Source organism: Natrix helvetica (genome assembly GCF_964273705.1).
Source record: "Natrix helvetica genome assembly, chromosome: 2".
NCBI lineage: Eukaryota > Metazoa > Chordata > Lepidosauria > Squamata > Natricidae > Natrix > Natrix helvetica.
This window is the reverse complement of record NC_138552.1, coordinates 9,321,593-9,347,299: the sequence shown is the minus strand read 5'-3', so window position 1 is coordinate 9,347,299 and position 25,707 is coordinate 9,321,593. Positions and strand designations below refer to the sequence as shown.

At 47.7% G+C, this 25,707-nt stretch overlaps 1 protein-coding gene across 7 annotated transcripts in view; it reads left to right on the top strand.

Moving 5' to 3' along the window:
• The window catches only part of PIAS2 (protein inhibitor of activated STAT 2), a 78,667-nt gene that overhangs the window by 18,176 nt on the left and 34,784 nt on the right, over positions 1-25,707 (top strand). For all 7 annotated transcript variants that reach the window (XM_081942531.1, XM_081942527.1, XM_081942530.1 and 4 more), the window contains exons 3-11: positions 6,402-6,486; positions 9,611-9,661; positions 9,768-9,858; positions 11,355-11,489; positions 11,765-11,870; positions 12,873-12,946; positions 13,580-13,740; positions 19,320-19,453; positions 21,756-21,939. In XM_081942531.1, coding sequence (XP_081798657.1) covers positions 6,402-6,486; positions 9,611-9,661; positions 9,768-9,858; positions 11,355-11,489; positions 11,765-11,870; positions 12,873-12,946; positions 13,580-13,740; positions 19,320-19,453; positions 21,756-21,939 — 1,021 coding nt within the window. The remainder of the gene's footprint in view (positions 1-6,401; positions 6,487-9,610; positions 9,662-9,767; positions 9,859-11,354; positions 11,490-11,764; positions 11,871-12,872; positions 12,947-13,579; positions 13,741-19,319; positions 19,454-21,755; positions 21,940-25,707) is intronic.

Genomic DNA, 25,707 nt, shown 5'->3' with positions numbered 1-25,707 from the left:
TGGATCCTGATTCTGACTCTGAGGAGTTATCGCCCCGCATGCAGGAACTAATGGCCCGTGCCATTGCCAAGGGCATCACGGAGGCCATGAAATTTAAAAGTCCCACTGCAGTGGCCCCTAGGGGCCCCAAACCCGATCAGGCAGCTCCCCCTCCAAGCAAGCGTGCTCGCCATCCTTCCCTGGAATCCTCGGTGGTCAGCGAGGCCTCTGCCATTGAGGACCCTGACCCGGAGGTGCTAGGTCTCTCAGACGACGAGGACCTCCCTCCTGAAGCGCCCGCCTTTGCGGGTCTGTTCAAGCCCAGCCTTTTCAAATCTGTCCTTCACAAGGTCAAGGCTGCCACCAGGGTGGGGATCAAGCCCAAACCGACCGCGCCGGCGGCGGATGCCACTCCGGCTAATCCCAATGCGGTCATGTTTGATGTCCCAGCGCCCCAGCAAGAGCTGGTTCCGGTCCCGGGGCTGTTTCTTGACCTAATCCAGCGCCAGTGGGCTCAGCCAGCCACGCAGTCCTCTCCCAGTGGGGTAGATAGGAAGCTTTATACTATGGAGCCAGTGCTGGAGGACCTTCTGGCCCTGCCCACTGTCGACCCGCCCATCGCTGCGCTCACCTCCAACTCCTCCCTACCGGCCGACCTCCTGGAAGGCCTTAAGGCAGAGGACAAGAAGGCGGAAAAGGCGTGCCACAAAACCCACCTGGCGGCTGCCTGGGCCATCAGGGCCTCTTCATCCGCCTCCTTTTTTAATAGGGCCTCTGTGATCTGGCTGCGCGAGCTCCTAACCAAGCTCCCGGCGGGAGACGTCCGTCTCCACCAGGACGTGTCAAAAATAATCGCGGCCTCCCAGTATGCCGCTGATGCATCCCTTAATGCCACAAAATTTGCCTCCAGGGCGCTAGGCTCTAATATAACTTCTCGTCGGCTGATCTGGCTCCGACATTGGCAAGTGGACCAGAAAAACAAGTGGAAACTGGCTTCCGCCCCCTTTAAGGGGTCCAAATTATTTGGCGAGTCCCTGGATCCTCTCCTCATCGAGTCCAAGGACAAGAGGAAGATCCTACCTTCTCTAAACAAAAAGCAGGAACGTAAGGCCGCTCCCTATTCTAGGAGGCAGTCCTTTCGTGCCTCCGAGCCTTCTACCTCTGCCTCTTCCTTCTCTCCCTCCAATAGGTCCTTCGGCCAGCAGGGCGACAGATCCCAGGACAGGGCGCCCTTTCGGGACAGAGGCAGGCAGCAGTTCGGCTTCCGCAAGTATAACCGCGGTGGGGCCTCCAACAGGCCGTTCCGTAAGTCAAAGTGACTGCCCGGGCTTGGCGCCCATCGGGGGTCGCCTCCAGCTGTTTGCCTCCCATTGGGCCCAGAACACCGAGGATGCTTGGGTTCTGCAGACAGTCAGGGAAGGCCTCTCCCTGGAGTTCCTGTCCCTCCCCCCCCGGACCTTCATCCGGTGCCCTGTCCCATCCTGCCCCCAAAAGAGGGAGCGGATGGACCAGGAGGTCAGTCATCTCCTAGACATCAGGGCAGTGGAACCAGTTCCCCAGGGCGAAGAGGGGAGGGGGTTTTACTCCATCCTCTTCCTGGTGCCAAAGAACTCGGGGGGGTGGAGAGCCATCTTGGACCTCAAAAACCTCAACAGGCATATCGCCTACCGGAGGTTCAAGATGCAGTCCCTGCAGACTATTCTGGCGGGGATCCGACAGGGGGATCTACTCACTTCTATAGATCTCAAAGAGGCATACCTCCACATCCCCATCCGTCCTCAGCACAGGAAGTTCCTGCGCTTCTATTACGCGGGTCGCCACTTCCAGTACAAAGCTCTTCCATTCCGCCTCTCGTCCGCTCCTCGGACGTTTACCAAAGTGCTGGCGGTAGTGGCGGCCCAGCTAAGACGCAGGCCCATAAGGCTCCAGTGCTACCTGGACGACATACTCCAGTCGTCGTCCAGGCAGCAGGCCCTACGGGATCTCCAAACCACTATGAGATCCCTCAGAAATCACGGCTTACTCTAAACATAGAGAAGAGCCATCTCACTCCAACGAACAGACTTGTACACCTGGGGGCGGTGATAGATACCAACTTGTGCAAGGTTTTCCTCTCCCGAGACAGGTTGGCCGGTCTAAGGTCCATGACCCACAAGGTGTTGAGCTTGAGGCAGGCTCCAGTGGTCCTTCTGTCGCAGCTGCTGGGAAAAATGATTTCCTGCATTTCCATCGTGCCGTGGGCCCGCCTGCATTCCAGGGCTCTTCAGTGGCTGCTGCTGCCGCACCAGAGGGCATCCAGGAGCAACTCTACCAGGGCGATTCGAGTTACGCCGGACGTAAGAGGTCTCTCCGCTGGTGGGTGTCTCCGGCCATCCTCAAGGGCCACCTATTCAAGGAGCCCGAGAGGTTAATCATCACCACAGACGCCAGCCTCTCCGGCTGGGGAGCCCACATGGGGTCCCTGGTTGTTCAGGGCAAGTGGTCCCAAGTGGAAACCAGCTACAGCATCAACCTGCTGGAACTGAGAGCTGCTCGCCTGGCCCTGCGCCATTTCAGCCGGTCCATCCATCGTCAACATGTGCTTCTGATGACGGACAATGTGGCCACCAAGGCCCACATCAACCGCCAGGGCGGCACCAGATCCAGAGCACTGATGAGAGAGGCGGAGTCCCTGGGCCGCTGGGCGGAGCGCCATCTGGAATCCCTTCGCTCCGACCATATCTCCGGAGTGGACAACACACAGGCAGACTGGCTGAGCAGGACGACCATAGATCCTGCGGAGTGGAAGCTGGACCCTCGCCTGTTCCACCAGATGTCCGACAGATTCGGGACTCCGGCTGTAGACCTGTTTGCGTCCAGGGACAACAAGCAGCTCGACCGCTTCTACTCCCGGTTCTTCACCCCGGGGGCGGAGGGGACAGACGCACTGCGTTGCAAGTGGCCCCGCGAGCTACTGTATGCCTTCCCTCCCCTGCCTCTCCTTCCTCAATTCATCTCCAAAGTCATCGCAGAGGGAGCAGAGGTCCTTCTTGTGGCCCCGCATTGGCCCCGCAGGTCGTGGTTCGCCGACCTTGTCCACCTGTCGGTGTCTCCTCCGTGGCGCATTCCTCCGGACCAGATCTCCCTCAGCCAGGGGGCCGTGATTCATCCAGAGCCCCAGTGGCTCCAGTTGGCCGTCTGGCACTTGAGGGGGACCAACTGAAAGGCCAAGGTCTGTCGGAGGAGGTAGTGAACACCATTCAGGCGGCGAGACGCCCTTCAACCACCAGGATTTATGATGCGTCCTGGGCCGCCTTCGCCAAGTGGTGTGAGGAGCTGCTCATCGAGCCGACGACCGCGCCTGTTTCCAGAGTGCTTGACTTCCTTCAAGCGGGACTCAACAAGGGCCTGGCCCCGAACACCCTTCGACGCCAAGTGGCGGCTTTGTCTACCGTCTGGTCGGGCGACCACCTTTTGCCTCTCAGCAAAATCCCGAAGGTGCGTCTTTTTCTCAAGGGCGCCTCTAACCTTCGCCCTCCACCGTTCATCGCTACCCTACTTGGCAGCTGTCCGTGGTCCTGCGGGCCCTCTCTGGCCCTCCATTCGAGCCTCTACGCACTACTTCTCTTCGATTCCTGACGCTGAAGACGGCCTTCTTGATTGCCATCACGTCAGCTCGCCGGATTTCGGAGCTGGCGGCTCTTTCTGTTCGCCAGGATCTGTGCGTCATCCACCCTGACAGGGTCATTTTGAGGCTGGACCCGACCTTTACCCCCAAAGTAAACTCATGGTTCCATAGAGCGCAAGACATTGTGTTGTCAAATTTTTGTCCTCATCCGTCGCATCCCAGAGAGCGATCCTGGCACAATCTTGATGTCAGGAGGACCCTGAAGGTCTACATCGCTCGTACTGCGGAATTCAGGAAGTCAGAGGCTCTTTTCCTCTCCTTCCAGCCCGGTTCCCTAGGGAAGAAGGTCACTTCCTCCACAATTGGCAGGTGGCTTCGCGCTTGCATTGCGACTGCCTATGAAAGTCAATCCAAGGCCGTTCTGCGCGGCATCACTGCACACTCCACACGAAGTGCTGCTACCTCAGTGGCCTGGGCCACCCAGGCTTCGATCCTGGACATCTGCAGGGCCGCTACGTGGTCCTCTCCTTCTCCATTTGTGCGACACTATAAATTGGACATTTTCGCCTCGGCTGAGGCGTCCTTCGGCAGGCGTGTGCTCCAGGCGGTTGTGTCAGAGACCGAATCCCGGGAGCCCTTTTCTGCCCGCCCAGATGGACAGTAACTTGGGTATGTCCCATTGCTTGGACTCTCCAAGCGGTGTACAGGAAAATGACCATTGGCTTACCTGAAGGGTCCTTTTCTGTACACCGCGGGAGAGTCCAACCCACCCTGGCTCTCGAGGCCGGGATTCGGGTTCTTCGTGTCAACAGTACATCATCTTGGACGCTTCGCTCCGTCCGCACGAACTGACTCCTTCTAAGAATTCTGGGGGATTGAGCACACCAGGAGGAGGTGTGGCTTAAGGAAAAATAGTTCCTCAGTCCTAAGGGCAAGCAGACTGAATTAACCCATTGCTTGGACTCTCCCGCGGTGTACAGAAAAGGACCCTTCAGGTAAGCCAATGGTCAATTACCGTCCCGTCTCCAACCTTCCCTTTTTAGCGAAGGTTGTAGAGAGTGTGGTGGCACAACAGTTCCCACGTCACCTGGAGGAAACCGACTATCTAGACCCGCGCCAGTCCGGCTTCCGGCCCGGTCACAGCACGGAGACAGCCTTGGTCGGGTTGGTGGACGATCTCTGGAGGGCCAGAGATAGGGGTTGTTCCTCTATCCTGGTCCTATTAGACCTATCAGCGGCCTTCGATACCATCGACCATGGTATCCTATTGCGCCGGCTGGAGGGGATGGGAGTGGGGGGCACCGTTTTACGGTGGTTCTGCTCCTACCTCTCCGACCGGACACAATGTGTGTTGGCAGGGGAGCAGAGATCGACCCTGAGGCCACTCACTTGTGGGGTGCCGCAGGGGTCGGTCCTCTCGCCCCTCCTGTTCAATACATACATGAAGCCGCTGGGTGAGATCATCCGTGGTTTTGGGGTTGTATACCATCTGTACGCTGATGACACACAGCTGTACATCTCCACCCCAAACCACCCCAACGAGGCCGTCGAAATGATGTCCCGGTGCTTGGAAGCCGTTCGGGTCTGGATGGGGGACAACAGACTCAGACTCAACCCCTCCAAGACTGAGTGGCTGTGGCTACCGGCGCCCCGGTTCAACCAGTGGACTCCATCGCTGGCCATAGGGGGCGAACAACTGCCCCCCGTGGAACGGGTGCGCAATTTGGGCGTCCTCCTTGATGCCTGGCTGTCGATGGATGACCATGTGGCAGCCGTGGCAAGGGGGGCGTTCCACCAGGTTCGCCTGGTGCGCCAATTGCGCCCCCTATTGGATCAGGACGCCTTACGCACGGTCACTCGCGCTGGTGACGTCTCGCCTGGACTACTGCAACACTCTCTACATGGGGCTCCCCTTGAGATGCACCCGAAGACTACAGCTAGTTCAGAATGCGGCCGCGCGGGCTATCATGGGGAGTACTAGGTACTCCCACATAACACCTCTCCTGCGCGAGCTGCACTTGCTGCCTGTGGTTTTTCGGGTACGTTTCAAGGTGTTGGTTACTATCTTCAAAGCGCTCCATGGCACGGGACCTAGTTACCTGCGGGATCGCATCTCACCTCATACATCCCTGCGACCAATCCGCTCTCACAGGGAGGGACTCCTCCGGGTGCCGTCCACTAAGCAGTGTCAACGGGCGGCGCCCAGGAGTAGAGCCTTCTCTGTGATGGGCCCAACCCTCTGGAATGACCTCCCCCCCCCCCCCCGATATTAGAACTACCACCGCCCTCCGCTCCTTCCGACAGAAGCTTAAGACCCACCTGTTCCAATTATCTGGCTTAACTGATTTATAGTCCCATTCAACCTCCTGGCAAACATCTTATTGGGTAGTTTTTAAGGGTATTTTAAGGGTATTTTAATGTTTATTTGTATTTTAATTTAAATATTGTACAGTCCACATCCTACCTCCTCCGTTTAACTATTTGTTTAACTATTTGTATATTAAGTATGCCCATATTGTCTATTTATTCTGTTTTAATATGACTGTACACCGCCCCGAGTCCTGTTTAGGAAAGGGTGCGGTTTATAAATTAAAGTTATTATTGTTGTTGTTGTTGTTGTTGTTATTATTATTATTATTATTATTATTATTATTATTATTATTATTATGTTCTATTATCCTATCCTATCCTATGTGTTGAAGCTTTACTGTACATTGATAGTTCCTTCTAAGGTTTGATGTGTTTTTGTATCAGTCAGAAGAGATCTTCTGTATTCAGCTCAAAAGATCTTCTCTCTCTCTCTCTTTCTCTTTAGTACAGAGCAGTATTCAGAGATTCCAGGAGAAGTTCTTTATTTTTGCTTTAACACCTCAACAAGTCAGAGAAATCTGCATTTCCAGGTAACAAGGGAAAACTTGAACCGAATTTCCTTGTACACAATTTCGTATCATGAAAAACTACCTTAATCATTTTATGCCCCAATACTTGCTGGATATTGGACATTTTGTGAGTTCTCTCAAAGCAAAATTATTACTTCCTTGTGTTTATTGTCTTATATTAGTTGCCCTCCTCAGTGCCTGCAAGTATATAATTCAAACTTTTATTATGCTAACAAAACTGAAAACAATTATTGCTTTATACACTTTGAAAATATTTGAAAGTAGCACATTTTTGCTATTTATTAAAAAGTTTGTTGTTTACTTTGTGCACCATAGCTGAAATTTGGTGATAATTCTTTTTAATTGGTTTGGTAAATTTTGGATAGAATGTTACTGAGGAATTCCTGCCTGTTTGAAACCAATGGCAGTAACCATTTGATCCGTGCATGCTATGTTTCTTTCTTGAAAATAGCCCCTGTTTATACAGAAATCTAGTGGACTTTTTTATACCATGCCTATTTTTTAGTTATAGAATATTTATTATATGAATGCAAACTGAACCGTAATTGGATTTGTTGTTCTGTAGGATACCTGAAACTCTGTCAGAGGAAAAAATACATGTATTATTACCTGCATACACTATTCGTTAGTGACATATATAAAAGTAATAGGTACATGTTGAAATAAGTAAATAAACTCAAAATAAATCATAAATTTATACCAGTTCTCATACAACATGTCCAAGAAAACAGACCAATACATCAAAAAGAGTGAACACAGCAAAGCTGAACTCTAGGGACAATTATTTACCCCCAAAATTTCTGTTTTTTCATTACAGTTTCAAATATTTATGCCGATGGAAATGCTTACAACTTTGTTAAAAACCTCTATGCTCAGAATATTTCATTTATACTGTTTTAAGGCCTTTTCCTCACTACAACTTTGATTGCCCTAGATCTCTGGAACAGTTGGCTCTTCAGCAACATTTTTCAAGCTTCCAAAGCCAACACAGTTCTAGGCTGCATCAACAGAGGGATAGAATCAAGATCACGTGAAGTGTTAATACCACTTTATAAGGCCTTGGTAAGGCCACACTTGGAATACTGCATTCAGTTTTGGTCACCACGATGTAGAAAACATGTGGAGACTCTAGAAAGAGTGCAGAGAAGAGCAACAAAGATGATTAGGGGACTGGAGGCTAAAACATATGAAGAACGGTTGCAGGAACTGGGTATGTCTAGTTTAATAGAAAGAAGCACTAGGGGAGACATGATAGCAGTGTTCCAATATCTCAGGGGTTGCCCCAAAGAAGAGGGAGTCAAACTAATCTCCAAGGCACCTGAGGGTCGAACAAGAAGCAATGGGCGGAAACTAATCAAGGAGAGAAGCAACTTAGAACTGAGGAGAAACTTCCTGACAGTTAGAACAATTAATCAGTGGAACAGCTTGCCTCCAGAAGTTGTGTATGCCCCAACACTGGAAGTCTTTAAGAAGATGTTGGATAGCCATTTGTCTGAAACGGTATAAGGTTTCCTGCCTAGGCAGGGGGTTGGACTAGAAGACCTCCAAGGTCCCTTCCAACTCTGCTATTGTATTATTGTATTTAATATGGCCTTTTCCTTGTTTTAATTTTATTTGTTCCTGTCTGGTTTATTCTTTCATTTTACATTTTTATTTATCTTCACTGGTGTTTCCTGCTTTTTGCCAGTGGGCATTTTTACCCCTCCCAATGGTGTGTATGGCCTTGAGTTTCTGTAAATCTGTTACCACGTGGCAATACATTCATCCTACATATAAGCATCTTTGTTTGAGCTTTTCAGAAAAGGGGTATGTTGCTTATTAAGGCTTGCCAACAAAAGCAGGATTCATCCATATGTCCCCGGCCTAAATGTGTGCGTGTGAAAATGACTTTTTGCAATTGTATGTTCCAATGGAGACAGGAGACAGTGCCAAGATTTCTCATACACTGCACTGAATAAGAGGCCCCCATATACTTACAGGGCAGTTTTAACATCTAATAATAATAATAATAATAATAAATTTGGATTTATTAGCCGCTCCCTTTCCAAGTAGGACTCGGTGCTTCCAATACTGCGGTCTGACCTTTTTGTTCCTACATTACAGATATAGATCCAGTTTGGCCCACAGGAAAGGACTTAATTGCAAACTTGTAGTAGGTAATTTCATACCAAGCCAAGCAATCCTAGTAAATTGATGAAGCATCCTGCTCCAGTTTCAATAAACCTAATAAAAAAAGAAGGCAGGAATAATGGTCATTGTCACTAACTATTTTGATTGGTTGTTTTTGTGCCAAAGTAGCCATTGCTGAAATGGAACCGATAGAAGAGAATATTTGTAGTTCAGAATTGAACTGTGGGATCCTGGTTCGATGAGCTTCATGGTTTTCTTGCAGACGTTTCATTACCAAACTTTAATCCTGACGATCAGATATTTTGGTTCCCGAATGTTTTACTCGGCAACGTCAGAAAGTGGGTTTTATAAAAAAGTGAATCCTAATAAAAGAGAGGATTTGTAGCTCGGGGTTGACATGAGGGGATCCTTGGTGTTCTCTGAGCTTGCTTGTTTTCTTGCAGGCATTTCATTGCCCTAACTCAGTAACATAATCAGTGCTAGCACTAGCACTGATGATGTTACCTAGTTAGGTTAATAAAATATGTGCAAGAAAACCAGCAAGCTCAAGAGAGCACCAAGGACCCTTGAAAGTGAATCCTACAGGTCTGGACAATAGCACTTAGCTTGCATCTTCAGTTCTGTATGCAACTGATAAGGCCACAATGAGTAGCAGTCTATCTCAGTTAGTCATGGAGTCCTTGGGTTGTAGTTGCCCATGGCTTCAAATATGACAGACTAATGTTAACAAATGTGGTCATTCATCCGCCAAGACATCATACCTCTGAACAAATCTGTCACCCTTTTTCAACGTTTATTTCTGCCACTGGGAAAGCTCGTTGCATGTTGTCTGAAAACAGCTTGTAATGTGGGGAGTGTCTTTATCAAGCTCGTCTGCCCCTCTGATCTTCATTGAAGCGATGGATCATAGCACTGGCCAAAGCAAGTTCATGTTGAAAGATGAAGGTCAGAAAAATCAGTTCTGTCTAAACCATTTCTGTTTCCGTTGCTACAGGGACTTTTTGCCCGGAGGCAGAAGAGACTACACGGTGCAGGTTCAATTGAGGTGACTTCCATCTTTCTTACGATAACGTATTCATAATGCCTTCTTTTAACTGGAATGAATGGTAACATAAATTCATTGACTGAACAATTTTTTCTTTTGCAAATAGACTATGCCTAGCAGAAACAAGCTGCCCTCAAGAGGATAACTACCCCAATAGTTTATGCATAAAAGTGAACGGGAAGCTCTTTCCATTGCCGGTATGGTGACTGAATTATATTGAAGTATTTATTATTTTTATGTATATGGATGCCTATCTCAAATTCATGATGCTGGGTGACTCACCATGCTAAAAAGAAAATATAAAATATAAAAAAAAAAAAACAACCAAGTGTTTGCAGTTCTTCTGCCTGAAACTTCACTTTGTTCTGTTTTTGTACTTAAATCTCCTGGATTTAATGTCACATAGATCAGAGGTGTCCAACACTGGCATCTTTAACACTTGTGGATGTCAACTGGCTGGGGAATTCTGGGAGTTGAAGTACCACAGGTCTTAAAGTTGCCAAGGTTGGACACCCTGATGTAGATTGTCCGCTGGAATATTTGGGTCTGTTCTGAGAACAGTTAATATAACAAAAATTCTGGGAACCGAAAAAAAAAAAAAAGAATCCTGCGATTACAGGTAGTCCTTGATTTACAACGATCATTTAGTGACTGTGCGAAGTCCCAGTGGCACTGAAAAAAGTGACTGATGACCATTTTTCATACTTGCAACCATTGCAGCATCAATTCACTTAACATCTGTCTCACTTAGCAGAAGAAATTATGGTCATAAATCAAGGATTTACCTGTATTTGCAAAAAAAAAAAAAAAAAAAGTGAACACCTTTTCCCTGATTATATTTCCATTTCTTTTTCTACTTTTCCTTTTCTACACGAGAAGAGAAGGGCTAGAAAGAGGTATGTGTGAGGATAATGTTTGAAAGAACCTTGTGACTCCAGATGCTTAAGGCATTCCAGCCTTTTTACTGTCCCTGAATATGTCATTAAGTCATATGAACCTCAGCCCTTACTTATGTGAGAATGAGCTCCAGGGGAATACATTCACTCAGCTTTGTAGCAAATACCTTGAAAGAACTAAGTGCACGCTTAATGTTTCTGCGGCCATCAGTTGAACATCTTCATAATTTTAGATGAATGTACTACGACCCCTATATGTTGTGAGGGAAAATAGAAGGATGAAACAGCATTAGATAATATTTGCTGCTTTGAGTTATTTCTAAAAATAACTAGCTGATAACCCGGCATCCTGGTATTTATTTATAGGGGGGAAATGTCCAGACCAAATGTAATTTCTAATGTTGGATTTTCCCCCTTATCAGAGGGAACCCCCTTGTGGAGTGCTGTAAAGCCATTACAATGGCGACTCCACTGCTCTGTACAGTAGAAGCCATTTTACAGCAGTCTAGTAGAAGCCATTTGAAGGCACAACAGGCTGTATTGTAACAGAAAACACACCCCTAGGGGTTTTAGTGGTGTCTTACCCCCACAGCATTTTTTTCCAGAGAGTGAGCCATCTGTGTACCAAGTTTGATTGAAATTGCTCAAGGCGTTCCAGAGTTATGCTGGAACACACACACACACACACACACACACACACACACACACACACCATTTTTATATAAATAGATAAAGGTGGGGGTAAAAATAAATCCCTCAAGGAAAATATATGATTGAGTAAATGCTGTGTTTTTCAGGGATACGCACCTCCACCTAAAAATGGAATTGAACAAAAGAGGCCTGGACGTCCCTTGAATATTACATCATTAGTTAGACTTTCCTCTGCAGTGCCAAATCAGATTTCTATATCCTGGACATCTGAGATTGGAAAGGTAAGCAAGTTGTAAGCAACAAGATGTTTTTTTTTTCTTTAAGTTACTATGGTCCTTTCTGTATCTGCTATAGATCAGTGTTTCTCAACCTTGGCAACTTTAAGAGGGGTGGACTTCAATTCCCAGAAAGCTTTGCTGGGGAATTCTGGGAATTGAAGTCCACCTATCTTAAAGTTGCCAAGGTTGAGAAACACCGCTGTGGATTAAAGTTCAATGTGTTAATCCTTCAGTACATTCTAGAACTCACTCATTCTTTTATGATTTTCGCCCTGTAGAATTACTCGATGTCTGTGTATCTCGTGCGCCAGCTGACTTCAGCAATGTTGCTACAGAGACTAAAATTGAAGGGTATTAGGAATCCTGATCATTCTCGGGCACTAAGTGAGTAAAGTCATTCTTGTGTGTATATTTTTCCTGATTTGAGGAATTTGCTATTGGGCTCCAGTTTTCTCCAGCGAATGTACTCAGATGAAAACGGTTGGGTAGTGCCTTACCAAAGTATACTTGGGAATGCCACATAAATATGAATCTATTATTCTCTTAACAAGATTGAAGCCAGAATAAAATGATGACTTTTTTTTTTAGAAAAAACTTGAAAAGGGATGAAACATAAAACAGATTAAAAGGTTTCCAGGCAACCTTTAAAATGCAAAGAGATTAAGTTTATACAGATAATTTTCAGCTGACGATCATAATTGAACCCAAAATTCCCATTGCTAACCTATTTGTCCTCCCCTAGATGCATTTCTCCTTCAGATAGAGACAGCACGTTACATGTAGTCCTTGACTTACGACCACAATTGAGCCCAAAATTTCTTGTCGCTGAGACATTTTTCAGTGAGTTTTGCCCAATTTGACGACCTTTTTTGCCAAAGTTGTTAAGTGAATCCCTGCGGCTGATAAGTCCATAACCTGGAATCTGGCTTCCCCATTGACTTTGCCTGTCAGAAGGTCGCAAAAGGTTATCACATGCCCTTGGGACACAGCCACGGTCATAACTATGAACCACTTGCCAAGCATCTGAATTTTGATCATATGGCCATGAGGATGCTGCAAAGGTCGTAACTGTGAAAAATGGTCATAAGTCACATTTTTCAGTGCCATTGTAACTTTGAACGGTCATTCAGTGAACTGTTGAAAAGGACTACCTGTAATTGTACACTGGGAGGCAAGCATTTGTATGGTGAGGTTTTTTCAAAAGTTATACCACGGAGCTTCACTGTTTTTTTTACATAGGTTGTGCAGTGACAAATAAATAAAGGAATAAATAATTCTAATTAATATTATGTTGGATTTTCAAATGATAAGCACGTGAAGCAGAACTTTTATTAGCCATTGTATTTAATATTAAAGTCATTCTGCATTTTTAATTACTTCTCCCAGTTAAAGAAAAACTCACTGCTGACCCAGATAGTGAAATTGCTACAACCAGCCTCCGGGTATCACTAATGTGTCCTGTAAGTAAAACTAGAAGAAAGTACTTGACTTTTTTTGGGGGGGGGGGATTGAGCTTCTATGGGGGGAAAACACATTAATAATATGCATGGATTGCTGTGGTTCCAGTTTTATTATATGAAATATATACTTTCTGCTTGGGATTCAAAGCTTCCAGTAATAGTAAGAAATAAATAGATTGACCCCTTCTTCTTTGTGGCAGCTCCTCAAATATTGCAAGAATACTATCATGCCATCCCTTGTCCTTCTTTTCATTAAACTAGGTGCGCCCAATTCCTGCAAATGTCCAGTGTATTTTTTTGCCTCCAATCCCCTAATCATCTTTGTCACTTGTCCCTGCATGCTTCCCATTTAATCTTAATTATTACTACAAATAAATATGAACTGGGTGTGGAATTCTGAAAGTCCACCCATCTTAAAATTGCCAAGACGGAAAAAAAAAACATTTCTCCAGTTATTAGACGCATTCATGCAGTGGCAGGACCCTGCCTGGTCTGTGGGAGATGCTCTAATTGAGATCCTTGCATTTGGGAGGGATTTGACCATTTGTCCTAAACGAGGGCCTTCCGTTTCATTTCCTGAGAGTTGAATTTCTTCTTCGTCCTTGTTCTCTTTCTACCCTATTGGGTCACCAGCTGGGGAAAATGAGACTGACAATCCCCTGCCGTGCCGGCACATGTACTCACCTGCAGTGCTTTGACGCCGCTCTCTATCTTCAAATGAATGAGAAGAAGCCGACCTGGATCTGTCCTGTGTGCGACAAGAAAGCGACATACGAAAATCTCATCCTGGATGGGTAAGAACCCAGATAAGGCCTGTCTTCCAAGCCTGAAGTTTTATAAACATAATTCTCAGATTACAAAAGGCAGTTGAACCACTGTACTAAAATTTCCCACGTATGCTTAAATAAAAGACAGCTTAAAATGCAAGGTAGGTTGTAATTTTTTTTTTTAAAGGAAAGAGGAGACGGGAAAAAAATCCACACAAAAAATAATCCTAGTTTCCCTATCTCTTCCTGATTCCCTTTAATGATAGCTTTGCAGGTGCAACGGACTTACATGCATGTTCATATATGTATCTGGGTGCGCAGAAACGACACGTCAAAAAAGTAAAAGAAAGAAAAATAATTGAATTAACAGTTAATTAAAATAATTACCGTAAAATTAGATACTCCCGCTTATACATTGGTGAGCCACCCACCCACAGAAACATAGAAGTATAAACATTCTCCTTTCTTAAGAAGAGCTAGAGATGGAATAAGCTGTTACTAGTGATTTCCTCTTAACATCTTCCTTTTTGCTGTTTTTTTGAAAGATTTAGGTCAGAGGTATCCAACCTTGGCAACTTTTAAGACTTCTCAACACCCAGAATTCCTCATGCTAACTGTCTTCAAGTTGGCAAAGTTGGACACCCCTGATTTATTTAGGTCATTAGCAGGCTTGGCTCCTGGCCTGCTGAACAAACCCTTTCTGAAATATCTCAAGGAGGCTTGATAGTAGTTCGTCATCTGGGTATCATGGCTTAATATTTGTAGTGAAGTTGCAGAGGGGAAACTATGCTAACATTGCCAGGGGCTTCTGCCTGTCCATCAGTTTTTCTAGAACCATTCATAGCTTTAGTGCAGGGGTGTCAAACTCGATTTCATTGAGGGCCACATCAGGGTTGTTGTTGTTTTTTTTAATAAAAATTTTATTGGTTTTTCAACATTTATAGGGAAAAGGGTAAATGGACAGGTATACAAATTTTGGCAGTTGCAAAATGTGGCAGGCGCCCCTCCCTCCATACTCATAGTATACATTTATATATAATGCATTGGTATATAATTGGTTACAATCAGCATGTTAGTTCTATTACTATTTTCAATCAGATTAGACATTACAGTATAAAATCCAGATATAATTCCATTATCACTTTCGGTCAGTTTATAATAATATGATTTTCTTGTTTATTTTTGTGATCTGAGTTTTCTTGCTATTGCCCCTTCTCCCTCCACTGGCAGAGCTCTGGCCCCTCCCGTGTCCTATGTGTCCGTTGTAGTGTCTCGTGTTTTTTCTAGGAGTGTTTTGTTTTTTTCCATAAAGGCCTGCGCCTCTATGGGTGAATTGATTCTGATTCTTGTCTCCTCCCAGAATATCAGCATACCTTCAGGCATCAACCATCTAAACCACACCCCTTTCTGGTATAATTTATTCGCTAATTGCGAATAATTCTTCCTTTTTTCTCTAATCTTCTTAGGGATCTGCTTCAGAATGGTTATCTCCCTATCATGGTATGTCAATGCTTGCCCCCTTTGTACACCCAGAATTTCATCTCTTGTGCTTTTTCTAAGAAATTTAATGTGAACCTCCCTGGGTACATTGTGTGTTCTAGCATAGGCTGAATTCACTCTATAAACCAGGTCTATATCCCACCCCATCTGTTGTTTTTCTTTGTGTGTGTAGTCAGCCAGGATGTTTGTCATGATGTCCCTTATATTTTCCCCATCTTCTTCTATAACATTTTGAAATCTAAGGTAATAGGACATTCTCTCAAATTCTATTTTCATCTGTTGGGTGTCAAGATCTTTGTTCCCTTTCTGCACAGCTTCTACCCCCCCCCCCCTCACCTCCTCCACCCCCCCCCCCTTCCACAAGATTCAGTCTTTGTGAGTTCTTATATATTTGGGCTTGATTTTCTTTAATTTCATCTTTCATTTCCCTTAGCTGTTTCTTGATTTCCTCCTGGCCCTGTAAAATTTGTTGAAGCATTTGTTGAAAGTCCATCTCTGTAGTCTTAGGTTGCATCAGTTCTGTTATCTTTGACTGTGTGGCTGGACTGGATGTTGAGATGTTGGAGCAGAAGTGGCAAAGCCAGGTTTTCCAGGAGGTGGTCTTTTGGGTGGCATCATTTATAACATTAGAAGTTCAGTCCATATATAAGATAAACAGTTAGAAAAGAAGGGTAGCAAGGTGAGTTCCGGGAGCAGAAGAACCAGGCAGAAGAGCGTCCCTCTAATAAATCTGGCAGTAGATAGAAAATTTCCCCTAGAAAGTTTAAAAAATACCAATCCACAAGAGATTCCTCTGGGAGACACGGAGACAAAGACCGGAAGCCTGAATTTTAAAGGTGGAGTCAGGTTTCACAGTTCATAAAGACAACGGAAGTGTGCCATCTTGCCCTGCCAGTTTTGGGCACAGAGGCATAACAAAGTTTTAAAAGTTCCAAAAGTCCTCAAATCATCAGTAATATGTAGAATTAAATTGAAGAGAAAATCATTTTAGCCTGGGTGAGGCTTCATTTGTTGGCTCTCCCCCCTCCTCCTTCCCCGGGGGCTGAGAGCAGAATTGTTCCTCGCCGCTTGTCCAAGGGGGGGGGGGGAAACCCCCTCCCTCCAGCCGCGCCTCCAAAATGCTCCGAAAGTTAAGATTTTAAAAAGCTGAGTAATTCTTCCGTGCAGAGTAGGGAATGAAAAGAGAAGCAACCTCACTGCACTGCAGCTGCTTCCTTCTATTGTTACATTCTCCAGTCAGCTTGTAGCGAGGCGCGAGGCGCAGAAACGCGAAGCGCCCTCCGAGTTTGCTCCCCGGTGCCTTGGGCGCGCGAGAGACCTCCTGCCGGCCGCCGCCGCTGCAGGAGTCCTCCACGATGCCGCCCCTCCGGCAGGACCCCTCTGCGGGGTGTCCTGTGCCCCCCAAGGAGTGGGGAAGCCCACCGGGGAGCCGGAGCGGGCAAGGAGCTGCCCGTTGCCGCCGGAACCGGAACTCAGGGTTGTTTTTGACCTTGGGGGGCCGGGGTGAGCGTGGCCAACTCGACGTCACTCGTGTCAGGGGTGCCTATGGTGGTCCAAGTGCTCTGCCAGTGAAAATGGGCGCTTGAGCTCCATTTTCAGCTGCGACAGCCTCCTGCAACCCTCTCCCAGCGAAAACGGAGCTCGCGCTCCTTTTTCACTGGCAGAGGGTTGCAGGAGGCTGTCACAGCTGAAAATGGAGCTCAGGAGCCCATTTTTGCTGGTAGAGGCACTGCGGTCCGATCCTTTGCTGTTTCCAGGGCGGCCCCGCAGTCCAGATCTAAGCACCCCTCAGGCTGGATCCGGCCCCCGGGCCTTGAGTTTGACACCCCTGCTTTAGTGTCTCAATATGTGCCTTGTGATAGAAGCGAATATCTGTAGCTCGGGTGGGGGTGGAGGTTCGTTCTCCGAGTTTGTGGGGTGATTTCCGAACATTTTGTTACCAGGCTGTGGATAACATCTTCAGCAGAGTTTAGGGGACGTTCCCTAAATTCCGCTGAAGATGTTACCCAGCCTGGTAATGGAAAGTTCGGAAATCGCCCTACGAGCTCGGAGAACAAACCACCCTCAATAGCTGCCTTTTTAAATAGCATCTGTTCTTCGCCTTGTGTGCACAAACAATTGAAAGATAATGGGAAAAATTATTTTGTGTTTGGGTAAATATATTGCTACAAAAGAGCTCCAAAAAATTGAAAAGATAGTCCTCGACTTAACAATGGTTCTCTTTAGTGACCGAAGTTGCAACAACATTTTAAAATGACTTATGACCATTTTCCACACTTATGACTGTTGCAGCATCGTCATGGTCACGTGATCAAAACTTGGATGCTTGACAACTGACTCGTATTCATGACTTTTGCAGTGTCCCGGGATCATGTGATTCCTTTTTGCGACCTTCTGGGAAGCAAAGTCAAAGGGGGGAAACCAAATTCGCAAAACAGCCATGGTACTGATTTAACAGCTGCCGTGATTCACTTAACAATTGTGGCAAGAAAGATAGTAAAATGGGGCAAAATTCACTTCACAACTGTCTTTCTTTGAAACAAATTTTGGGCTCATGTGGTCGCAAGTCGAGGACTACCTGTAGCATGTATATCAGTCACCTTTAGTAGGTAACTAGTGGTTCATGTGACTAATAACTGCTGGCTATGGGAAGGATGCTCCAGAGTGTTTCCAAGGAAAGTATCTGCACGATTAATGGAAACACATCGGTAATCACAACCACAATCACTCCATGCACACGCTAGGTTTTTTTTTCTTTTTCTTTCCTTTTCGTTTCTGTTATAATTTTGCACCAGTGAGGTTAAAACCAATTTCGTTGTATTTAAGTACAATGACAATAAAGATTATACTTATACTGTGTTTCCACGAAAATAAGACAGGGTCTTATTTTCTTTTGCCCCGCGAATTATGGCCTTGGGCTTATTATAGGGGGAGGGCTTATTGTTTTGGGGTTGCCGGGCAGCTGCTCCCTTGCGAGCAGGCTCCCGAAGAGCCAGGCACAGCCTCAGAGGCGAAGCATCCATGAGGTGACCATGCTCACAAGCAACCGCCCAGCAAACCCCCTCTCCAGCCGCGCAGAGCGCCATTCACTGACCTAAGGCGCCAAGGCACATGGCGCTCTGCCCACTCCCCAGCTCCCGCGGCTTGGCACATTAGGGATACCCCCTAGATCAGTGCATGGAGCTCTGCCCGGCTGGAGAAGGGGGTTGTGTGAGCGCCTGTTCCGCCCCCAGCAAACATACCACCCAGCCTCAACATGCCCTGGCTCAGTCTCCCTGCAGGGCCACGCCGCCGCCCTCCCAGCATAACTTCTTCTCCGGCTTCCAAACTCCAAAATTCGGCTGCCGAGTCTTCCAGCAGCGGCCGCTCTAGGAGTGCGCTCTATGGTTGTGGGCCGGCTGCCAGACAGAGTCTTCCGGACAGAGAGTCTTCCAGCATCCAACCATAGAGTGCACTCCTAGAGCGGCCACTGCTGGAAGACTCGGCAGCCGAGTTTTGGAGTTTGGAAGCCAAAGAAAAAGTTATGCTCGGAGCGCGGCGGCGTGGCCCTGCAGGGAGACTGAGCCAGGGCATGGTGAGGCTGGGAGGCATGCTTGTTGGGGGTGGAACAGGTGCTCGCGCAATCCCCCTCTCCAGCCGGGCAGAGCTCAATGCACTGACCTAGGGGGTATCCCTAATGTGCCAAGCCGCGGGAGCTGGGGAGCGGGCAGAGCTCCACGTGGCTTGGCGCCTTAGGGATACCCTCTAGGTCAGTGCATGGCACTCTGCCTAGCTGGAGACATTTGCCAGGCAGTTGCTCGGGAGCGTGGTCACCTCATGGATGCTTCACCCCTGAGGCTGTGCCCGGCTCTTTGGGAGCCCCCTCACAAGGGAGCAGCCGCCCGACAACTCCCTCCTCTGGCCAAGCAGAATGCCACTCCCCAAACTAGCGGGATCCCGAAGGCACCATGCAACGTGAGTGCATTCCCCCCTGGCTCCCCTGGCTTGGCGCCTTCGGGATATTGCTAGGTCGCTTATTTTCGGGGGTGGGCTTATATTTTTGCCCACGCGAAAAATGTGGCAAGGTGTTAGTTTCAGTACTTAATGTTTAATGTGTTTTTTTCCAGGCTCTTTATGGAAATTTTGAATGAATGTTCAGATGTTGATGAGATCAAGTTCCAGGAAGACGGTTCCTGGTGCCCTATGAGGCCCAAGAAAGAGCCTTTGAAAGTCGTTAGCACACAGTGCCCCAAAATAGAAAGTAAGTAACTTGTAGGGATTTGTTTTTTCTGTTGGGCTGGGAAGTTATCCCTGCTGATCTGGGTTGAACTTGGTACTCCTCCAGCTTGTCTGAAGGACAGAGACCTTAACACACCCTTCCTGGAGCACAACAAGGTTAACGATGTGGAAGGGAGTCCCCCAGTTGGGCCTCTAGGTTTGAAATGGGCTGCTGGCTGAGGCGAGTGGCTGCAGGCCTGAATATTATAATAAAATATACTAGTTGATAACCCGGCGTAGCCCGGATACATATTTATCCCAATCCTGTATTAGAGGGAGCCCCTTGTGGAGTACTGCGAAGCCGTTACCATGGCAGCCCCACTGTGCTTTACAGTAGAAGCCATTTTAAGGCACAACAGGCTGTATCTTAACAGAACATGCACACTATCACTGTCAAAAGTACTGTGACTTGACACTATAGATATAATTCAGTCCTTTTCATTTCAACAGCTCAGGCGTTCTGGAGTTATGCTGGAACATATGCACACATGGACACACACACACATGGACACACTCACTGAGGGGTGTCTTACCCCCACAGTATTTGTTTCCAGAGAGTGTCATCTGTGTACCAAGTTTGATTGAAATTGTTTGAGGCGTTCCAGAGTTATGCTGGAACACACACACGCTTATAGATATAGATATATAGATGTGTTGTATTTGTGCTGATAAATAAATAAAGGGATATATATATAGATGTGCAGGTCTTGGCGTATTCGGATCTTTTCCCGTGTAAGATTGAGAGTATCTTGGCAACGTTTCGATGAGGTCCCACTCGCCATCTTCAGGCTGGATACTCTCAATCTTATACGGGAAAAGACCCGAATACGCCAAGACCTGCCTACCTGTACCCGTGAAAATCTACGAAAACAATTATATATAGATATATAGATATAGATTAAGAGGAACTGCTGTCTTAACCAAAAAGCTTCCTTCCTTCTGATGGGTAGAGAAGTCTTCTTCCTGAGTTCCCTGCTATTTCAGCTTGTTTATTTTTATTGTATTTATTTATTTGTATCCTGTCTTTACAAACATCCCAAAGGGAACATATCTAACACATCTTCTTCCTCCTGTTTTCTCTACAACAACCCTGTGAGGTGGGTTGGACTGAGAGGGATTGGTCCAAGGTCACCCAACTAGCTTTCATGGTTAAGGCGGGACTAGAACTCTCAGTCTCCTGGTGATTGGCCCAAAGTCTCCCAGCTGGCTTTCATGGCTAATATGGGAGTATAATTCACATTCTCCTAGTCAAAGACACCAAGCTGACTTTCATGTCTAAGGTGGGATTAGAACTCATAATCTTGTGCTTTCTAGCCTGGCGCCTTAACTACTAGATCAAACTGATTGCTATTTTCACTCCTTTTACTAACATCTGTCCTAGAGTCCACAAACGCTCCCAAAGAGTCTCCTTTCACTACCTTTTTATTAATTAAATAATGCAAAACAAAAACCAAGGAACTGGGAAAGTACCATATTTTTCAGAGTATAAGACACACCAAGATTTTGAAGAGGCAAATTTAAAAAAAAAGTTTTTGCACTCTGCAGACCTCCAAAAAACAGCCTGTTTTTCACAAAAACAGGCCCGATTTTTGTCCAAAAAAAAGGGGAGTATGCCTAGCCTTTAGGGGGCTTACAGAGTGCTCCTGTGGGCTGGGGAGGACAAAAATGAGCAAAAAACGGCCCTTTTTCGCTCATTTTTGCCCTCCCCGTGCACAGCCATTTTTGCAAAGGGGGCGGGGTTTCAGGAGGCCAAAGATGCTGTATTCAGTGTATAAGACACACCCAGATTTTCACCCTCTTTTTTGAGGGAAAAAGGTGCATCTTATACTCCAAAAATACGGTACATCTATACAAATAAAATAAAATTTGTACTTCAGCAAAGATTGAAATAGCACTATGATGATGAAAACTTATTTCCTGGATGTCTACAAAATTGTAAGGCTTTAATATAAACTGTCCCATGGTGGAACTAGGTGTGATTAATTTTGATGAGCAAAAGTTTGACCAAGTAAAAACAATAACAATTTTTGCACCTTAAGAAGAAACTTTTGCCAGTACTGTGGGGCCCTTGATGCTCTCCGAGCTTGGTTTTCTTCTTGCAGACATTTCATTACCCAACTAGGTAACATTGTCAGTACTAGAAGGGAATGGGGTTTGCTCTCCAATTATATCCTAGTCACTGGCTTGTTCTCTTAATTCTGGTGGGTCCTCATTTGACCGACCTCAGAAGGACAGAAAGCTGAGTCAACCCAGTTGAATTATAACTGTGTCTTTTCCCCCCTTAGTCCTGCACTCTCCAGGATCTGCCATGATCGGTAAGCAGGGCTCGACCCCTGCCAGCGAAATCAGCAAGAAAAAGGTGGACGTCATCGATCTCACTGTCGAAAGTTCATCTGATGAAGAGGAGGATGCCCCGCCCAAACGGAAATGCATATACATGTCGGACACACAAGCAAGTCCCACAAAGGGGTTGGTTCATTTTCCTCTTTGTAGGGCCGCCTTTGACGTTGGGTTGGATGTTTTGGGTTGGGTCATAGAGGTGAGGAAGGCTCCCTGCCTTTTGAACTCCACTTTTTCATGGGCTTTCCCATGAAAAAAAAAAGTTTGGATCAAGCTTCCTAATTTAACAATGGGAGAGAATCCAGATAGTCTCTGACTTACAGTATGTCCCTGACTTATGACCACAATTGAGCACAAAATTTCTGTTGCTAAGTGAGACAATTTCTTAAGTGCGGTGTTGCCCTACTTTACAACTTTTCTTGCCACTGCTGTTAAGTGAATCAGTGCAGTGGTTAAGTTAGTCACCCTGTTGTTAAGTGACCTTGGCTTCCCCATGGACTTTGCCTGTCAGAAGGTCGCAAAAGGGGATTATGTGTCCCCAGGACACTGCGACAGTCATAAATATCAGCCAGTTGTCAAGCATCCGAATGTAAATCATGTGACCATGGGGATGCTGCAACAGTCGTATGAAAAACGGTCACTCTTTTCAGTGCTGTAACCGGACGGTCACTAAAGGAACTTTTGTAAGTCGAGGACTACCTGTGTTTGTAGCTCGGGGTCGAACTGTGAGCTCCTTGGTGCTCTCTGAGCCTTGTTGTTCTCAATAAGGGTGGAGATAGCATCCATCACTGTCCGTGCTCTGATTGGACTGAGTCTGATTACTAATTAATTAATGTACTATATAACCCGCCCCTGTGAATGGCACCACTCCCCGTTTCCGACTCTGGGACGGTCGTGTTATCCACTTATCTCCAGTTACTGAAGCTACTTCCACTGTTACTGAAAGTAGTCAATCTGACAAGGCTGTGAGTATTCCTGGACTGCTAGTCCAGAGAACCTGGTACTTCTGGCCACTGGGCATCGGCCCACAGGTCTGAGCGCCCTGTATCTTCTGACCGTCCTGACCAGCGCGCTTACCTTGCCTCCATCACACGTGCAGAATCCTGTTGGGAATCAAAGGGCCGGAATTGACAGCCCCATCGCAGCCAGTCTGCAGGGCTTCCTTCTCCTGCCCGAGTCTCACTCAAAACGCTGGACTCCGGTGAATAAAGGCAGGGGCGAAGATCGGACATACGTGTGTCGCAATGGCTCGGAGGAGCCGCACACTTCGGAGAGAGCCAGGAGAAAGCCTTTGGTGCTTCAAAACGGTGCGGATCGGATGCGGAAGCATCAGCCGCGATGCATACGGCCGAGGAGAACCCACTGATACCCCTAGGGCTATTCTGCTCCCAGGGGCCTCCCATCCGCCCAGCAAGGCCGGATCGCCGAGAAAAGGGTGGGAGAGCCATTTTGAAAAGGCAGAGCTAGGGAAAGAGGTTGCGGCCGCCATTTTGTCCCTCTGTTCTCAGTGAGTGACAGCATGGCAGACAGTAGCGTGGCCGACCTCGCTCCGGAGGCTGGCAGGAACGCTGGTAGCCTGCTTGCGCTGGGTCGGAGCCCCATTTCCCACATCCGGCAGCCTGCCATCCAGACTCAGGGGGAAAAGGCCATGGGTAAGGGCTCCTCTTCCTCTGGCAAGGGGACAAAGAAAAAGGCCTCCAAATCGTCCTCTAAGGGCAATAACCGAGAGGAGCCTGGCCGTTCACATCAGAGGCGCGATAAGGTCCCTGCGGTGACGGCCCAGCCTAGTCCCTTGCCCCAACTGCATCTGGAGCTCAGCCAAGGGCCGTTTAGCCCCATGCTGCCCATTGATACCTCTGGGCTTTGGGGCAGTGCTGTTTCAAGACCACTAAGCAGGCCTGCGGAAGCCACTTTCACCCCTACCATGGCAGGTGTCCATCAAGAGGCACAGTTGCCCACCTTACCAGCAGCCTTCCCCCTGCAATCAACTACAGCTGGATTCCAGGACATTGTAGCTGGGGCTATCAAGCAGGTGATCACGGCAGGCCTCCAGGAGAAGGCCCGGGGGACGCAGTCAGGGATGTCCCGACCTACTCCTCAGACAGGGGCAGTTCCAGAGTCCAGCGCCCGCTTGTCCCTGTCAGAGCTGGTGCGCAGTCCTTCCCCCATCTCCGAGGAAGGGGAGATTAGAGACGCAGGTCTGTCTGAGGAGGAGGGCACTACTCTGGACAAACCCACCTGCATAGGCCTTTTCCCGCCGGAACTGTTCAAACCTCTCGTTGTCAAAGGCTAAGGCCTCCTCCAACCTCGAGAGCCAAATGACACTGCCCACAGCTCTGACGCAAGGGCCGTCGGCCAGTGCCCTGTTCACAGAACACAAAGTAGAAGCAGACACCATACCCACCCCTCAACTATTTATCGACACGGTGAAACGCCAATGGTCGGCACCGATATCTGGCCCGGCGCCCTCGGCTAGTGACAGGCGATTCTACAATGTTGCTGAGCAGCTGGACAAGACCCTCCTCTGGCCGACTGTTGACCCCCCTGCCCCCCATCGCAGCTCTACACACCAATACCAGTTCCTGGCGTGCAGGAAGACATCCTCAAGCCGGAGGATAGACGGGCTGACCAGGTTCTACAACGGGGGCATCAGGCCTTGGCCTGGGCAATGCGAGCTTCAACTGCAGCTTCCTTCTTTTCGCATTCGAGCCTCGTGGCTCCAGCAGCTGCAACAACGCATTCCCGCTGGGGATTCTAGGGCCCATCAGGACCTGAATAAAATTGTTGCCGCTGTGCAGTTTTCTGCAGATGCCACGCTGAGTGCCACCCGTTTTGCATCCAGGGCCATGGCATCATGGGTGGCCTCCCGCAGACTTCTGTGGCCACGACAGTGGCAATCCGATTTGAGACATAAATGGCGCCTGGCGTCTGAGCCATACTGGGGGGCTCTCTTCAGGGATTCGCTAACACCATTGTTAATCGAGGGCGCGGAGAAGCGTAAGATCCTGCCCTCCAACCCAAAGAAAGGGTTCTCCCAGGCCGCCTCCTACCCTAAAAATAACCCTTCAGGTAGGAGTATGGGGGATCCTTTAGACACTCAGATTATTCTCCATCTGGGTTCTGTCAGCAGGGTGGCTTCGGCCAACGTCCAAGGCAGCAGCAGTATAGGCAACAGAGGGGTGGTCAATCCAAGCATCCCTTTCGCGGGACTGGTAACTGATGCTACCACAAACCCTAACCTAGCTCAGGATTGGGCCCCCATTGAGGGAAGGCTGTGGCAGTTTGCCGCTCAGTGGGAGGCCACGACTTCTGATGCATGGGTTAGAGCCATGGTCAGGTTCGGTCTGACCCTGGAATTCATCTCCCACCCACTCCTCTAGGTCCTTCCTCCAGTGACCCATTTCCAGTAATCCCCAGAGGTGGTTGTTAATGAGATCGGCTATTCAACACCTCCTAGACATTGAGGCCATCCAAGTGGTGCCTGCCGACCAAATCCGTCAGTGATTCTAGTCCTTGTTATTTGTCATTCCCAGGGGGTGGGGGTGGCTTCGGCCAACATCCAAGGCAGCAGCAGTATAGGCAACAGAGGGGTGGTCAGTCCAAGCATCCCTTTCGTGGCACCGGTAACTGATACTACCACAAACCCTAACCTAGCTCAGGATCGGGCCCCCATTGAGGGAAGGCTGCGGCACTTTGCCGTGCACCAGTATCCAACTTGGGACCACACCAAGGTACTTGGGGCTCTCGTCAAACCTCCATTCGAGCCTCTGAGGAAGGTTTCCCTCGAGTTACTTACCTGGAAGGTTGCCTTCTTGGTGGCGATAAGATCCGCCAGGAGGATATCGGAATTGCCCGCACTTTTGGTTCGAGATGATCTGTGTAAATTCCACACGGATA